We start from the raw sequence: 16,785 nt of genomic DNA on the forward strand, positions 1-16,785 counted from the left end.
AACCAGTCTCTGTCGTCGTCTTCTGCAAGCCAGATGTTCCATCCGTCAAATCTGACGTGCTCTCGAATCTCAGCTGTGCCAGTGCTACACCAAATCGTAATTTCTCCTCTTGGTCTAGATCTCACACGAGACTTGGCATGCCCGATATCTGCGCAGCAGCTTTCCTCCCTCACCTGAATCGCTTGTATATAATTCTCTACATGCACCGTCGATTAATTAGCTTTCGGCCCCGTCATTCGTATCAACCTCATTTTCTTCGTGAAACATCTTCAACTCAGTTTTGAAACTACAATGCAATTTCGAAACATACACTCGTCACAATATTATAAATAAGCCGTTGCTCTCATGTCGGGACATGTATAAGTAGAAAGAAACTGATACGCCAGTCATGGTAGTTTAGCAATCTAAACCAACTCGTACCACTACAGACCGCGTGAGATATGCCTTACGGAGACTTGAAGCTATAGTGACGCCCAGTGCAAAATAGGCGAGGGGGAAACAAACCAGTAAAACATCAGTCAATTCTCCAGCTGGGCCTTGATACCATGCTCACAGTTGTCTGTTGAACGCAGATGTAGTCTTGACTATAGCCTTGTGAACAGACCGAGCTCGACTGACAGTTTCAATGTGATAAACCTGTTGCCCCGTACACAGCCCACTTGCACCAAGCCGACATACATTCGATATCGCTCTTGTTCGTTTCTTCCCGCGAGCACCGTTTGCATGGCATCACTTGTTCACTACGCCAAGAAACAGTCACCGTTTTTGCAATAACGACAGCCTCCGAGCACACAAGGGACGTATAACGCTTGTTAGGTGGTGAGTAGGTTTTTCTGATTTCTCGCCATCATCAACAGTTGACCCCGCGTCCGGGGGAGATTGTGGTCAAATTAACAACGGGCTCTCACGAATAGCGTCATCCGGTCGACATCTCAGGGGAACGTATTGCGCTTATGCGCCGTATATTTAACGGTCGTCTGAAAATCATGACAAACACCGACGAGTTGCCGTCCTCTCAGATACGGCGCTGGTTGCCCCGACGCCATACCAAAGATATGACGGCAACGGACATTCCGCGTAGAAAACACATGATGCGCCAATACGTATGCGAGCAGATGAGGACAGGCAGGAGTAGCAGCAGGTGAGAAGTATTATGTGGATCAATGATATGTCGACACGCGACTACCGCGCCTCAAATTGTACCACTACGTCCCGGGACAACAGTGATGAGCTCGGCGCACGTCGTTGATAAAGCATGAGAGGAAACGCACTCCGCTTGGTCCGTTTCTTGTACATGATCCGATGTCCACACTCTCTGCAACGGATCGGCTCGCGCGATTTAATTTCGTTCGGTGAGCCGCAGTCTATCCCGCAGTTCGATTCCGGCCGAAAACGGGACCCAACCCAACGCCACAAGGAATCCAAATATATTTGCAGTCAATCATTAATGTCGGAAGGCGCGATACGGTGCGGTCGCAGCAGTGAAACGTGAAGGAACAAGAGTTTAGATGCGATCTTCCGTGAATATTGATTTAATTGGCTAACGCATGCTGGACGAACGTACCTGCACAAAGATATTCTATAGGCTCCCGCGGTGCGTATGAGCCGGTTTGGCCATATGAGAAGTTTTGCTCGAAGCTGTTCATCGTGGTCTCAGCGAAAGAAGAAGAAATCATAGTTCTTAACGGAAATGGGCGGGGAAGACACCGCACGTGTGACTCATCGCAGTCAATCACGTGGTCACGTTACTCGGCTTCGACAGCTTCTTTTCTTCTTTCTTCCCCAAATCAAGAAGCGCAAAGTAAATAAACGCGTAACAACAAAAAGGGATTATTCGCACTAGACATAACGGGACGGGAATACATGGGAATACAACGGATTCAGACTATTTACAAGCAAGGCGGAAATAGCGGGATAGCTGCGGCTCCTGTCGCACAGCTCAACTACAGATAGAAGAAGCGGGATTGCATGATACAACTCCACAGATGATGAGCCTGGAACTCAGTAACTATCCCTTAAACAAACAATACATCATGAGGAAGAAGCGCTTATGCGGCGCCGCGGTAAGGTTCTGACGGCAGCAAGGGGCGGTCGAGGAGGTTCTCAAAGTCAGCCGAATCCATACAATCATAACCGAACATCAAAGCTCAAACTACATATACATCCATCTCACCAATAGCCATGGGCCTTGAACCATATGTGCACGAGGCAGGTGACGACAAGACGATCGAGGATGTCTTCCGCACTAGCGGCCACACGTAGCTCAAGTATTTCTTCTGTCCAAGTCGCGACCGTCTCACCGTCGGCATTGACACACTGTCGGATACCCGGAAATGAATAAGAAGAAAGCAGGTGTCAACTCGGCTGTGCGGCATTTGTCTCGTGAAATAGAATAACTGACAAAGAGGTCCCGTCCGTTATCCTTGACCTTCCATTTGTATTCCGCGTTGTTGACCACGAATCTCCGGGATCTAACGCATGTGGGACGTCAGTTATTGGAGTATTTGTTCTGAAGACAAACGAAGAAAGTAAAGTCTGGGCGCTCCGCGGCCGTACGCAAGCTCGTGTTTCGGCGGCGCAAGGGGGAAATGAGAGACAGATGAACAGGACCGCTTACTTGCTGCTTTGTTTTTTCCTCCGCCGAACATCTCGTAGCGGTAGCTGAGAGCCCCTGAGTTAATATAAAGAAAGCGGGCGAAAATGAGTACACACAGTGTAAATGCCAAACTTCACTTCTCCAGTGAAATTATTATTCCAGTGTATTTCTCCAGCAATTTCCCACCTCCTTGCATTGATGTTCCATCTCTCGAATGTAGTGCTACTATCTGCCATGCCAGCTATGGTGAGAAACTGAAACGGGGAATAACGAGCGTATCAGAACTATCGGCTTTATTGAAACATAATATGATATGGCATCCTACCTTGTATAAATGTAGAGCTTCATGTGAAGGTCCGAGGTCAAGATAGACACTGAATGTGCGCATGTCGTGGCCATCTTGGGGAGGCGGAAAGCGCCAATACAGAACTATGTCTTCGCCAGGCATGTGGATTTTGGAGGGGCTTGAGAAAGGTTAATAGGGACGCGATCGGGGAGTAGGGGGCAACAAGAGGGCTTTTAATAAAGTACGAGAAGTGAGAAGCTAATCTCTAAAAGAGATCAGATGTGATGTCCGAGAGGAAGAGCCGCCGAAGCCTTTAGATACCGTTCGTCCTAACGTACCGCACAAAATGCGCCAAGCTATGTTGGACCTTAAGTTCAGCGACAGGACGCAAAGGCCACCGCGGACTACCCAAAAGTAGTAGATAGAGGTGACGGACAGTGACAAACTTTTTAATGGCACAGTGGGTTAAGTTGCGCCGCATTTCTCGTCACGCTTCGAGAACCCCATCATAAGCAAGCATAATCAGGCCTTTACAGAAGCCTTCAAGGCACGAGCAGGCTCAGTCGGGTCGTGTGCATTCCTGACCGGTAAGTTTCGGCGGGGTGGTCAAGGGCAAAAGACAAAGAGCGTACGCACCGAGTTAGTGCTTCAGCGACAGCCACTACTAATGAGTCGGAGCACTTACGCGTGTTCGAGCACAGATCGCTAGCGTGTAATAATTCCCTCGGCTCGTTCCAGTGTCTGGTAAACGTGCCCGGTGAGGCTATACATCCTCTTCCAGATTCGTCTACCTTATCGATTCGAATCAGGAAAGTTACACTCGGTGCATCGGCGGACAAAGGCTGCAGAGGTCGCGTGAAATGGTCCCAACTTCCTTCTCTGGTGCCGTGATCAATACCACCGAACGTAATTAGCAAATAGCGTTCGCAGCTAGTGTAGGTGTGTGAGTAAGGCGCGGAAGAAGGCGGTCTGCCTTTGAATTCAGAATGGAGTTCTGTCAAACATGGGAGGATGAATAGACAAGCAGGTGAATTTTTACTGACTGTGATAACAGGACGACGATCATGGCGACAAATAGGCGGTCAACGCCGTTCAGCTATAGGGATGTCCGGGCCGAGTAGAGAGGGAAAAGTGCGCACAGGGTAGCGTCAAACGCGTTTCTAGGAGCCTTGCGGACATGCAGGTTGAGCGATTACGACACATCCTAAAGGCTATTTGTTTTTGGCAAGTGGTCCGGACGGATTTGCCTGTCTTTCTTGCATTCGCCCACATGCCCTGCTTATATCCCTCAGATCAGGATAGCCGAGGAATTACAAGAAAACAAAAGTGAAACACGTACCTGTATTCACCATTAAAATATTGCCGAAATTGAAACACTGTGTTTTGAATTTGTTTTCTTTGCTAAACCCGTTATGCTCTAGGTACGCGATAATGAATGACTGAGACAGGAGTTCAAGCGTCTGGTCATGTCTAAGGCTCCAGTAGTTTAGAATTAATGATAAAAGGAGTCGAAGCTCCTGACTATATGCACATGTGCTGGCTTGGTGAATATGTGGTGGACCACACAAGTTTGTTTGAGCCAAACAACTGAATTGCTTACTTGCGAATTGCCATATTTGGTAAAACACTTTGACTATTACGACATCACTTGTCATTACTTCTGAGAAGATCATCAGTAATAAATTGCAGCCACGCAGTAGTCGTCCAGTGATCAGCCTCCATGGAGAAAGGCTCTCTAGGCACTTCATCACAGACATGCTTCCACAGGTTCGCACATCTCGCCGCACGTCTGGAGCTCCGTCTGAGCCGTTCCTGAAAATAAAGAAGTGAGACTTAACGTTTAAATAAGGTTGATGCACGAGCTACCTCAACTTATGCTACAGTTAATGCACAATCCTGCTGAAATACTGTACCACCGCACTGCGGGTTTTAATATGTCTGTGCGTTGGTCTGTGTGTGTGAGGCTTGAATACAGGAGGATCTCGGTGGGGAAATGCCGAAAGCCAGAAGAGGGAGGCGCGTCGCGCGGCAAAGGGCGAACAGTCCGGAGTGTTTACGCAATACTGATTTGTCGTGTACTGACTACTCAGCCAAGCATAAGTAATACTGCTTTCCATCGCCCGCCCTCTCTGCACTCGACACCATTACAGCATGGACGACAGCAAAGAGCGGGATTCCCGCAGTATGTCGCATGAGTTTGAGGTGAGGTTGTTTCATTCGGTTAATTGTACCGCGTCCTGGCCTGACCCGGCGCGTGGCACAGGAGTCAGAGAAGGACTTTGACCTTGGGAAGGACAACAGTTCGGGTCGAGGAAAACCGGGCAGGAAGAAAAACCCAGAGTAGGCATGCTCCCGTGGTTCAAAGTCGCCTTTCTGACATAAGTGGCTCAGTTCTGCAGCAGCACGACGTGACCAAAATCGAATTGCTCAACGTGAATTTCGCCTACGCAAGCAACAAAGAGTAAGCACTAGGGCACTAGATTACCGTGACCCTGGTTCAATCCTTGTTCACTCCTTGTCCACTTTTGAAGATTCGTGACCTTGAAGCACGCGTGGAGATATTGTCGGGAAGCAAAGATGAGACGTTTAATGAATTGCGAAATGTCGTCAAAGGTACGAAGCACAATAATGATGTAGTTCAGTTTCATGGAAGCTTACGGCAATCTACTCTTGCATCGGACAGACCTCATGCAGGAGAATCAAAATTTGCGCAACTTGATTCGCAGCTTAGGAAGCTATATTGGTGATGGCATGGGCGGTATTTTGCCTTCATTGGGTTTTGAGCGCCCACAGGAGTTCGTCGAATTTATGAATCGGGCCGAGACGGACACCGCATTCGAGGGCTTCCAAAGGCGCAAGAAAGCTGCACAAGCTGCAGCGGCAAATAGAAGTGCAACAGGCTCGGGCATCAACGTTGACATCACAAGAAAGCGGTCAGCCAGCGAAGATATGTCAGTTCGAAAGCGCGTCAAGGGATTGGATGAACATGATCATTTAGGACTGAATGGTACAGGACATGGGAGCAAGGATTCTGACAGTGTCCGTTATCCGCCAATGTCTGTCCCAATTAGCCCTGCAACTGCAAGCAATTCATTCTATCCATCCACGGGAAGGTCTACACATGAGGTTGGCTTGTTTTCTGAGCTACTGCAGGGACAAGGTGGCACTGGGACAGCGTCCTCTATGTATATGACTGGTCCATCGCCCGATACTGCAGGTTATGCTCCTACAACGTCAAGTATAGCCTCAGGTTCCCAGTATCCTTCCGCATTCCACCCTCCAATCAATGTCACATCTGCTCTCAATTCGCAGCCTTACCTATCCACCGTAACACCGAACGCGCCCGCGCCAACGCCCTCTTCCACAGCTAGTGAGGGTGCTGAACAGGAAGACGGCATTGACGACCCCAAACTGCAGGAAGCTACGAAACTCATAAGGTTGGGATTTTGGCTACAGAGGGGGAATAGTACACATATTTACCACCTTCCCGCAGCTATCATCTGGACAATTATAAGCGGAATAATGCCTATTGTCTCCCGCAATCACTTCGGCCCACTCTTGTTCAACGGTGAGCAAGATAAGCGTTATACATTCAATTCTATATTAACGCAGTTTTTTACGTTAAAAGGACCGTTCCTCATGGTACGGTTGCGTAATATTTCAAATTAATGTCCATTGACTGGTTGAATAGAAAGCGTAATCGATGGGATTCCGCATCCAGAGCTTAGGGATAGAATGATTCTGCTTCGTGGTATGTACGCCGTACATGGAAGATTATTCGTTTCTCTCACGATTCGATTAGGTCGTTTCGATATCGTCGATGCCCTACATGAGTACGCGAAATCATTGACATTGCACGGTGACGATGTCCTCGCGCACAACAATTGGGAGATTGGAGAATCATGGCTGAGACGTTATGGGTATATCGTAAATTATTCTTTGGAGTGTTCGCGATTTTGACCATTATTGAAGATTCCTTGTCGAACAACCTATCTTGAATATCTGCAACCGCTGGCGGCGCGAGCGCGGTGAGTCTGAGCTATTGCTTACGGACATTCAACATGCGGCACCAGATTTGCCAGCAACAACCTGAATATTGGTGTAGTAATTATTCGCTGTCCTTTGCTTTCCTTATCGGTTCTGTATAATACTCTTGTTTGCTTGTCTGCTTCTTTCGATCTCGAAACTGTAAATTTCCTTGAATAATCTGCCAGTCCTATTTGTATTCCCGGCTAGGAAGGATGTTCTTACGTTTCATCCGTCGTTTACCATTAAATAGCAGGTGTTGTAATAACAAAGTGGGAAAGTGCTATTGAGATAAAATGAGCAACGTGTGCACATGTCTCGTGGGAAGACAACATACAGAAGCAGCAGCAGAATCTACCATGATGCTTTTTGTACTCCTGGAAGTAGACCCTGGAGAGCCTTCAGACGGAACTGATGCTACATACAGAAAATGACGAACAAAGGAAAGTTTTAGCTAATCCTTTGACATTTCAACATGAAGGAAAGAAAACGAGTGAACTCACCCTACACAGTCCGAACTCAGAGATAATACCTCTCCCTCGTCCACTCTCGACACATCGGTTTTTCACAAGCGACGGGCGGGTGTACTTGGTAAATGTGTTGAGCTGGAGTTGCGCTTGATATCGGACTTGAGGCGGGAGGCTTTCGTTACGTGCCACGTAAAGGTACGCTCGGCGCACGACTTCGTTGTCCTTGACTCCCTGTCGTGCCCTCATGTCGCGCACGACGCGAATATTCTTCGCGAATTTTGGCATGGCGAGGTGAGGTTGTTAGACTACAGGACAAGGCCGAATGACGACTTTAAAATTAAAATTAAAATGTGAATGCGGATTTCTTTGATGACATACGCAATGAATCCTCGTCACGTGAAGCATTGGCCAATCGGTTTGCTCCGAATGCGAGTCCATTCTGCCAACTGCCTTCAACGTGACGCTGCAGAGTCGTTCAGCGACGTTCTCCTAGCACAGAGCCAAACTCTCAGTTTATTTGCAATGCTCTGGCGATAGCAAGTATGTATGTGTCGTCATTTTCAGAGGTGGTCCAGTTTCTAAGCTAAATATTCTACAGCCTCATGGTTAGAACAACGATAGTCCGCCTGACCACAGGCCAACGCCGCTCGTTCATCTCCTCCCTCTTCACGGCGACCTTCTTCGCATCCATTATCACCGTGGCAGCATCACAGATCCTTCCATGCCCCGCGCAAAAACGACGCGCAGAATTTTACGCTGGCGGTGATGGCAGCTCCTCCTCTAGCTCCTCATCGACGTCGGATGCATGGACGAATGTTCCGACTAGGCGTACCGGAGAGAGGAAACCCCGGAGGTGGATTGAAGAAAAGACGCCGGGCGAGTGATTTTGAATGTGGGGCATGAGGATTGCGTCAATTATGAGCGCTTATTGGGAATCAATGTTACACTATAACATACAATTTTTTTTTCTCTTCTTAGACCCTTGTCGGGTTCTAACGCATGCACCGTACATTACAATCCTTTTCTTATCTCCAATGCAGCTTAAAAGTCGCATACGCATCACGGTTGAAAGAAATGATTTTGTTATTGCTACAATACATCAGGGAGAAACTGCTGCTACCAAATAAAACTCCGTTCCGTTCTTTTTCTTTTGCATCGACACATGAAAAGCAATTGAGATGGGTCCTCGTTGTGCTAGATACACGTGTTACAAGTCCTCCAGGAGTCCTTTTCCTCGTGGAAAGCGTAAAAAATATAAATTAGGGATTTGCGATGGGTCGGGAGAAGTGCGGCTAATGGTCCGGATAAAAAGTGAAAATAATGACCATAGCAGGGAGAAAGGGTGGGGGGACGAGCAAATACCCATTTAGAAAGGAAAATGGAAAGCCACAAGTGGGTTAGTTATCCGTTGCTTGATTGAAGTCGTTTAAGGCTCGTTATTCTATAACATTAACATAAAAGGAAAAAAAGTTGAGAGCATGATAGCAATGAAAGCAAGAGCAAAGGCAGAAGCTGCTTCTGTTTGATTCGAGGTCGAGGAGGGGTATTGAAGCTTAACTGTCAGACGTTCGTAATGCTCGTTGCGTCAGAGGACGACCGCTCGCGGCGGGTCTGCTCTTCACGCATTCGGCGATACTGCTCCTCTTGTTCCTCATGGGAACCGCTGTTCAGAGCATGAAGGCGTACAAGAAAGAAGCGATCAGCATGTGCACGAAGGGGAAAAGAAATTGAGGCGTTGGAACACTCTGACGTACGGAAGGGGATTTTCTTGGATTGGTAGTGTACACAGAAATGCGAGAAAGTTCATAGCGGCTTGACAAATGAATACGACGTTCAACGCGCGAGCGTAAGAATCTATTGCTGCTTTTTGTAGCGAGGGTTCAAGGGAGGGAATAACTTCTGTTGAGTGTCTGTCCGCAAATAGTAACATGAGCGAACGAAGATTGACTTGCTGCGAAGGGGCATCACACACCGAATAGACTCAATGATACTGCCAGCATTAGGCACTGTAATTTTCTCTTGCAGTGCTTTGAGAAGAACAGCCTGTAATACAGCCCCGCTCAAGGAAACCCCAATGACTTGGCCTGTCGTTCGGAACAGGTATGTGACTAATGAAGCAGGCATTATGTCCTGTTCTTAATGGGTTATTAAAATTAACTCACTTCCTGTCGCAACAGCTAAATCTTCCTTGGAGACTCCGGCTATCATCGCCTATGAAAGACAGGCGTGTAAGAAGGGCCAGCCGCATAACTCCACATCGGTGTCATGTTACTCACAATGAGCGTTGTCGTGATCAGACTTGCCATTCCAAACCCTTGCGGGAAGATATCGAACCAAAGGTGCCACGTGCTTGTGTTGGAATTCCAGAAGCATATAGAGACTGTTGCAGTTACAGCGGCCGCGGCGGATGTGAGTGTTAGGAAGTACAGCTTCCCGGTCTTGCGCATAATCCTGTCATCGACGTCAGACATACGTACGTAGTACAGGTAACTTAAAAGACGATCCGATAATACACGAGAGTGGCTCACCATCCGGCGAAAACACTTCCAGTAGAGATTGCTACCTAATTGACAGAGGAGTAAGTTACGGTCCCAAGTTTTGGGCTACTCCTGTATCTCGGAAGATCTTACTGAGTGAGGAAGTAAATGAAGACCTATGCATTCTTTTAGCAAAACGAAGGCTCCTATATCACATATAAATAGCTTACCTGCGTCTTTAGAGCTGGTCATGCGAACTGCCGAGAAGTACTGTCATAGAGAAAGTTTAGCCTAACGCGCAAGAACTCACAGCAAAGCGAGTTACCAGAGGAACATTGTACAGCTAAATGAAGCAGAATGAATCGAAACATTGGTCACTCGTTTCGTATCCATGATGATTTATGCTTACCACTGAGAAAGCGGCGACACTCCCGAAGCTATGCGGATATGAGCTGGCTTAATAAACAGAGCGTGGAGAACCGGAACATACAAATTAGACAATGAAACGAAAAGTGGTGTCCGACGGGTAATCAGATGCATCGGCATCACCGGGAATGGTGCGATGTGGGTTTCTACATATACAAATGCCACACCACAAATCGCACTAATGACAAAGAGTCCCCAGATAAGGGGATGCGACCAGGGTATCTCTTCTGTCGACTTCAAACTGAATCCGAGAAGCAGCGTTCCAACCGTTCCGACAAGCGTAACCGAACCTAAAAAGTCAATCCGGCGGACCTTCTCGTAGGTCGTCCGATTCTGTACCTCGGGGGGAAGCTTGATGTCGACCTTTGTAATTACGAGAATGGTCGACAGGGCCAGAATTGGGATCTACGATTTGCGGGCGCTCAGAAACTGACTTAATGCAGGACAAGGCGAGTCAAAGCTGATCACCTGTACGAGGAAAGCCGATCTCCTGGGGCACACTTCAGGTTCGCGGTCGAGAGCACGGGAATATCTTAAACGTACCAGCCGAAAGAATCATTCAGCCAGCCTCCGAGGGGGCCGCCGAGTCCCGCCCCTGAAAAAGACTTCTTGAGCGAATGAACGGAGGAGCTTGGGAACTATTATACCTAGACCGAACAAGCTTTGCACAACGTCAGCACCGCTAGATCAGAAGTAGATAGAGTCACATACATGTTTGCCATGCCCTGATAAAGACCACGTTGCTTCCTATTGTCAAGTTAGTGCGAATTCTTCCCGCATACTACTGTGAACTGCCGTCCTCGGGCAGTTACGTACAGTGGAATCAGGTCGGTGACAGCCACGCTAGACACTGTATGCAAGTACAATGAGCATGGGAAGGGACCATCGGTTCTTCCAGCTACGATCCCGGCTCACCTGTCATTACTCTTCAAACAAACAATAATAAAATGTTGTATAAGATAGGTGGTCATCTGCAGTGCATGGCAACATGCTTACCCTCCTCCACCCATGCCAGCAACAGCTCGAGCAGCAATCAGGGCCTCCATAGAGGGAGCTAGCCCACAGAAGATTGTTCCGGAGCCTTCGAAAGGGGAACGCCGAGTCAACGTAAGTGACATGGATTTTTCCATATTAAACACACCGAAGAGCGAGAGTGCCAACAGCATGGCACCTTTACGTCCCAAAATGTCAGAGAGACGGCCTTTATGGAGAGAAGTACAGGTCAGTATGTGTCCCTGTAGATCATCGAAGGCTGAAATGCACCATAGAGCGGGGTGAAGCAGCATACGGAGAGAAGATAGGATGTTCCAATATAGGATGCCTGATTTGATTTGTTGAAGCTTGAGCCAATAGGCGTTAGAAGCGTCGCTACGATTGTCCCTGCGGAAGGAGACGTAAAAGTGCAAGGACGACCAGAAATAAATGAGCGGCGGAAGGCGAGATTGGATGCAGCAACCCACCATCAAGTGCCCCAAGGAAGACTGCACTCCACAGGCCCAATAGCACCCATACAAGGTCGGCTTTCGAGACCTTATTTAATGGTGCAGGTTCTACTGGTGAGCTACATTGTGTGCTTGTTTCGCTTCGACTGTCGTGCGAAACAGAGTAACATGATGGAGGTCGGGTCTGGATCAGCAGAGGCGTTCGCTCGTCTCGACTATTGACTCCCTCTTGCGCATCCATCTTCTCGACAAACCTCTGAAGCATACAATTCCAATGAGAGACGGAAAAGAGGCACAGAGACGACGTGGAAATTGAAGCTTCAAAAGTCGGCTTTATAGGTGTCCAGGATGGGCGATGGGACGGAATGAAACCGCCGTTGCAGACTCAAGTTGACAAAGCAGCGGCAGGGACTGGCTTGCTATTCCAGGGCGCGTACAGCACGCTTGTAGGGCAGCAACTTGTCAGAGACCCTGCTGTGAGATGGAAAATGCGCGTCGGAGGGATATTGCCGTCATTCTTGTGGGACGATAAGTGAGAGTATATACATATCTTTCCAGATCCTCAAACTTTCGGATCGGCTGATAGACTACCAGGGACGCGCTCGCCCTTTAGCGTCATCCTCCGTGCCCAACGGTCTTCTCCCCAGTCCACCACCATCGCTCTCGTTACCTTCTCAGTCCCGCGTCCGCCTCTCCCGATTCTCTTCGATTTCAAAGCCTCGTGTTTCTCAGATAAGTCTACTAGCCGTCCACCAGAATCTGCGCTCTCTCGCCCATGTCTTTGCTTCCGGACGGTCCTCGTTGCCAATGTCCAGCCACTACTTGCTAGCTCTGCCCTGTTCTCGACTCTGGACGGTCAACAAACCGTCTCTGTCGGCATTCGGGCATCCTCGGCTCCCTTACTGGTCCTCGACCCTGCCGCCGGTATACCCTTGAGATGGTCCGACTGACGGAGCCTTTGAGGGCAGGTTCCGTGTCAGATTTCGCTCGCCGACTCCTCATGTGAACGGCATCCAGCCACTCTCTCCGATCCCTGATCAATTTGCTGTGTTAGCCACTTCCATCACATGCAGTATGCGCTCGTCCTTTCGGAATCAGAAGTTTTTCACGTCAGTTCAAGGACACGCAGGCAATCCTGTCATCCAAATAACTTCTATGTGAGCCTCCATCGCGAGAAGCTTGCGGAGTCGTATTAACGCCTTCTTTTCTGACAGGCCTAATTATTGCTTTGCTTCCCCCTAAAGTCCTCGAGATCACCATTGAAGATCCTATCGCCTTTTCCTTCAAATGGACGGGGAATGCGTGAACACCGAATTGCTTATCCTGGGTATTCATCGGCTGGGAAAACCGCGCATCAAGGACGCCGCTCACTCGGGCTCACATTAATAACACTATCTTTAATCAATGTGAATACTGTCTGTTCCAAGCATTAAGAAACCTCGAGGCACTTTGTGTTCTTTGCTCAGCTTCAAGTCCGAAATAGAAATGCGAGTGTGCAAGTACGCAACGCTTCGTCCTCGTGTTCGCACTCGTTTCAATCCTAGACACCCAGAATTTAATTACCCAGGACATAGTCGGTTCGACCGCTATTTGAAATGCGTTCCTCGATAGCCTCATTGTTTCTGACCCTCTACAAAGGTATATCTTCTTTCCAAGGCGGTTGCAGATGAGCGTTCTCACCATTTTTCCGTTATTGACGGAGGGACTATTTGGACAACCAGCCAGCATTTAACAAACTAACTCAATTGTTCAGCCCTTCCGTTTTCGTATCAGATTGCTTCTCCAAATACATGGGTGTCCATTCACCATGATAGCGTTTACTCACCTAACGTTCGCGGAGAAGGGTTACAGTATGCACGCCGACCATTCATTTTAATCAAGGCCACAGATCTGAAATTTCATCAGAAGCAACATGTAGTCTAATTGCCTCAAAAGGTAAATGGTCCTGCCCTCTCGGCTCATCCAGCATGACTTACACTACTGTGTTTCTCTAGCTGTCAAGAGTTTTTGCAGAGATGGCGCCTTTATGTCTATGAAACTATGAAACTGCAGTCATCCAAGCCTCCGGCCCGAAACCGAATTCTAATTTTACAACCCAACTAACAGTAGGATGGGGGAGTATAGTCTTTGAAACAGCTCCACTTCTTGGTGAGTGTCTGCCAGCCCTTGCAAGAGTGTCTGTGTCATTCCCGGTTCCTGGCATAATGTTATCCGCCCTAATACTGCGGAGGCGACGGCCGGATTGCGAACACTGGGTAAAAAGGCGCTGGATTGTTATTGCAAAATTCGGCGTGTCCAATTCATTCGCTATTTGTTGCGTTGCAATTGTGATCCTTTGCAAAATGCAGGCCAAGTACTCGCCTCGCTCTGACTGTCCTCCCAATAACGCAGGGCTACTTATGATCTTCCATGAGCTGTAAACAAGCGCTTTCGGCTGCTCGTAACATGGCTTATAGCAACTTCGGAGGCACCCCTCCAAAGCCACTTGGTGAGAAATTTGCTGCATGAGAAACACGGTGCTGCTCGACGTGTGTGTCCGTGGCATCAAGAGAGAGACTGGTCCGCGAAGTTTTATGCCGTACGTCATATTGTAGTACTGACCCTCATACACCTGAAACGTTGCACTGCAAGGTCTTCGCTCCGTGATACGATACGTCTGGCAATAATCAGTACTCGGCCTCTAGTTTGTAGACTCAGGCTGGTCTTCAGATCAAGCGATCTTCCGCGCCTCATACCTCAAAATATTCTGCATTCTCTATTGCGAAGAGAGGCATCGGTGGCTTTTACTCCGCTTATTCATTAACGGTTCCAAGAGCACAGCATCATCTGCGATCGACTATCGTGTAGTTTCCGTTGAGTACGGGGTAAATGAGTATATCTACGTATCCCTGAACTTTGCGACTGACTTGGTAACTTTCGGCCGCAGTCAAACATCCGTCTGCCATTGCTCACAAAGGTTTTGGAAATGCGGGATCTCGTTATCTTGATTAAGCGTTCAGTGATTGGCGTTCTTGACCACGACGTCGAGGGTCCTGCGGCGCCCGATGCGGGCATTGAATCGCGTAAGTCCTCATAATGAGCCTGTGAAGTATGAACCCGCAGACGGGAACCTACGGAACTAGTTTCCTCGTTGGACCAAGCGAGGCGTTGCTAGTTCCCTCTTGTTAAGTTTGTATCTTCCACAACAACATCTAGTCTTCAGACTTCGATTTAAAAGCCCTGCTACTGAACGAATAAGAGGAACCGTTTTTGACCTGGATAATTCCCGCTCAAATCTACCGAGCTTATGAGAATAATGTATGATCCACGTATTCTCCGCTGTTGACGGCCATTCTTCGCTTGTCAACTACAAACGGGGCGACACACCAAGTCCTGGGCGTCTCAGTAGCACTACCTGGAATGTGCAATCTTCTCATGTTCCAGCTATCTAATGACTCATGTCTTCTTGTTGCTTCCGTTGTCCGCCGGACCTATGGCCGTTTTCAGTGACTTCTATCGTTAACTGTGGCATCTCTTGTACACGGATCATATTCATACGAGATGTCAGTAAAGGGATAATCAAAAGTCCAAAGACGGAAGAGGCGTGGGCGGAAGATAGCGACCTAGTATACAAACATGCACGTCGGCGCTTGACAGTCATCATTTATGGGGTGAATCTTGTGGCCTTTCCTTGCTTTATTGTTCGCAAACGACCGCGCTGGAGATTTTACGGGATCTGAGCCTTTAATGCGCTTTAATGCTCTTTCTGATGGTGCATTCCTAGCAGCCCTAGGGGTCCAACACACGTAAAAAAATAAACTCGCAACGTGCTGCCTGACTTGCCGGAACCTCGGATTGGGGGAAACTAATCGCAGCTGCATTTGTCTTCAGAGATCATGTCCCTTTTGGAACAAGTTCTGCATTTTAACTGCGCTGATTTACATCTCTTCAATCTTTTCCAGATGATTTATTCCTGATCTCAACCGTTTGCGTAACTCCTCTGCTAGGCGAAGAATTGTGCTCACATTCTTTGATGTGAGTTCTTGCGACTTCGTTCGGGCGATGAGGATGTGCCTCAGTTGAGTCATCAATTTGTTTCCGCGTTTACCCGTGTGGCTACAAATGGTTGACGCCAACTAGAAAATGTATGGAATATATGTAACCGTTGTAGATAGGCTGACAGTAATTATCCTGTATACTTCTTTAAGATGAGACCTTTTGAGATTGTGGGAGGTAATTCACAGAAGTAGAAAAGTTACCACTTTAACAGATCGATGTTATGTCTCCTGTGGAGCTGCATATCGACCAATTCACCACGTTCAGACGCGTGCTATGCATTAGCCCAGGGCCATTTTGACCATCGTTATGATGTATTCAGGTTCAATTGAGCAATCGAGGGCGATCTCTGTCTGTGAGCCTCGTTGCGCCCGTTCTCAACGGCTGCTCACAAAACATCCTTTCTCCTCTGGCCTCACTTGCCTATTTGACGTCTTTCTTTCTTTCTCGCATCATCTGTTGCCGTTTTCACAACCTATATCATCGGATAACCAAAGCTTGACACTGGTCTGTGTTGCTCACAAAAACGGGGAACACTGCTCCCGGCATTTGACTTTCTGCGGATGAAGTTGATTGATACTTTCTCACTATCAGCAGTACCGTCTATTCTAGGTCAGCAGATCAGGTTCTGGACATTGACATTTATTCGGATTCGTCCCCTTTCTCTCTCAATTTATTTAATGACTGCTGATTAGTGTATTTGTCGTCGGTTGAATGTCTAGAACGTCTTGGCCCTTTTTTGGGTTGTCTCTTGACTATGTACGAAAGATTCCCATGCCTGAGGTTTACCCTCCGAAAGCAAAGGACAATATTGCATCAACAAAAGGAATTGATAGCAGAAGCTATTCGTTGCAGTGCTCATACGAGACGTTTCAATGCACGAAACAGATTAACTTCTTACATCCAAGGAGATATCCCTGTGGACTACATTATGCACAACAGTCTACTAATACGATCAGTCGGAGCAACCGCAGGTTTTTTCTCACCTCGGAAATGAATATGATACGTCTTTCTGTCAAATTCCATT

The 16,785-nt window shown here is 47.9% G+C and overlaps 6 protein-coding genes across 6 annotated transcripts; 3 read left to right on the forward strand and 3 right to left on the reverse strand.

Moving 5' to 3' along the window:
- Positions 1-503: 503 nt before the first annotated feature.
- Positions 504-1,648, reverse strand: FOMMEDRAFT_141778 (uncharacterized protein; the record flags this gene model as incomplete). Its single annotated transcript, XM_007268254.1, has 3 exons — positions 504-1,205; positions 1,272-1,364; positions 1,565-1,648. Coding segments are annotated over 3 exons (200 nt in total), but the record flags the coding sequence as incomplete, so codon positions are not given.
- A 521-nt stretch (positions 1,649-2,169) lies between these two features.
- On the reverse strand, positions 2,170-4,864 carry FOMMEDRAFT_147698 (uncharacterized protein; the record flags this gene model as incomplete). Its single annotated transcript, XM_007268255.1, has 11 exons — positions 4,749-4,864; positions 4,483-4,694; positions 4,222-4,403; positions 3,568-3,876; positions 3,519-3,543; positions 3,221-3,286; positions 2,922-3,060; positions 2,713-2,850; positions 2,618-2,661; positions 2,402-2,471; positions 2,170-2,316 (listed from the first exon to the last, which is right to left on the reverse strand). The coding sequence occupies exons 2-11, from the start codon at positions 4,494-4,496 to the stop codon at positions 2,170-2,172; spliced, it is 1,134 nt and encodes a 377-aa protein (XP_007268317.1). The 5' UTR covers positions 4,497-4,694; positions 4,749-4,864.
- Positions 4,865-5,011: 147 nt separating this feature from the next.
- On the forward strand, positions 5,012-7,661 carry FOMMEDRAFT_141779 (uncharacterized protein). Its single transcript, XM_007268256.1, has 12 exons — positions 5,012-5,084; positions 5,146-5,222; positions 5,274-5,343; positions 5,414-5,495; positions 5,566-6,319; positions 6,376-6,450; positions 6,511-6,524; positions 6,574-6,633; positions 6,685-6,802; positions 6,855-7,191; positions 7,246-7,325; positions 7,412-7,661. Exons 1-10 carry the CDS (start codon positions 5,034-5,036, stop codon positions 6,973-6,975), a joined length of 1,422 nt encoding a protein of 473 aa, XP_007268318.1. The 5' UTR covers positions 5,012-5,033; the 3' UTR covers positions 6,976-7,191; positions 7,246-7,325; positions 7,412-7,661.
- Positions 7,662-7,835: 174 nt separating this feature from the next.
- FOMMEDRAFT_110545 (uncharacterized protein) lies at positions 7,836-8,512 on the forward strand. Its single transcript, XM_007268257.1, has 2 exons — positions 7,836-7,922; positions 7,977-8,512. Exon 2 carries the CDS (start codon positions 7,981-7,983, stop codon positions 8,260-8,262), a length of 282 nt encoding a protein of 93 aa, XP_007268319.1. The 5' UTR covers positions 7,836-7,922; positions 7,977-7,980; the 3' UTR covers positions 8,263-8,512.
- Positions 8,513-9,077: 565 nt separating this feature from the next.
- FOMMEDRAFT_88705 (vacuolar amino acid permease) lies at positions 9,078-11,964 on the reverse strand (the record flags this gene model as incomplete). Its single annotated transcript, XM_007268258.1, has 17 exons — positions 9,078-9,325; positions 9,370-9,486; positions 9,541-9,589; positions 9,655-9,829; positions 9,907-9,941; positions 10,009-10,031; positions 10,086-10,125; positions 10,285-10,686; positions 10,750-10,771; positions 10,825-10,886; positions 10,989-11,028; positions 11,098-11,131; positions 11,197-11,207; positions 11,278-11,362; positions 11,423-11,482; positions 11,545-11,661; positions 11,742-11,964. The coding sequence occupies 17 exons, from the start codon at positions 11,962-11,964 to the stop codon at positions 9,078-9,080; spliced, it is 1,743 nt and encodes a 580-aa protein (XP_007268320.1).
- A 124-nt stretch (positions 11,965-12,088) lies between these two features.
- FOMMEDRAFT_147701 (uncharacterized protein) lies at positions 12,089-13,535 on the forward strand (the record flags this gene model as incomplete). The annotated part of the gene is made up of 3 exons (XM_007268259.1): positions 12,089-12,255; positions 12,310-12,880; positions 12,938-13,535. The coding sequence occupies 2 exons, from the start codon at positions 12,089-12,091 to the stop codon at positions 12,671-12,673; spliced, it is 531 nt and encodes a 176-aa protein (XP_007268321.1). The 3' UTR covers positions 12,674-12,880; positions 12,938-13,535.
- Between the last annotated feature and the right edge of the window lie 3,250 nt (positions 13,536-16,785).

The sequence above is a fragment of the Fomitiporia mediterranea genome, assembly GCF_000271605.1.
Source record: "Fomitiporia mediterranea MF3/22 unplaced genomic scaffold FOMMEscaffold_8, whole genome shotgun sequence".
Taxonomy (NCBI): Eukaryota; Fungi; Basidiomycota; class Agaricomycetes; order Hymenochaetales; family Hymenochaetaceae; genus Fomitiporia; species Fomitiporia mediterranea.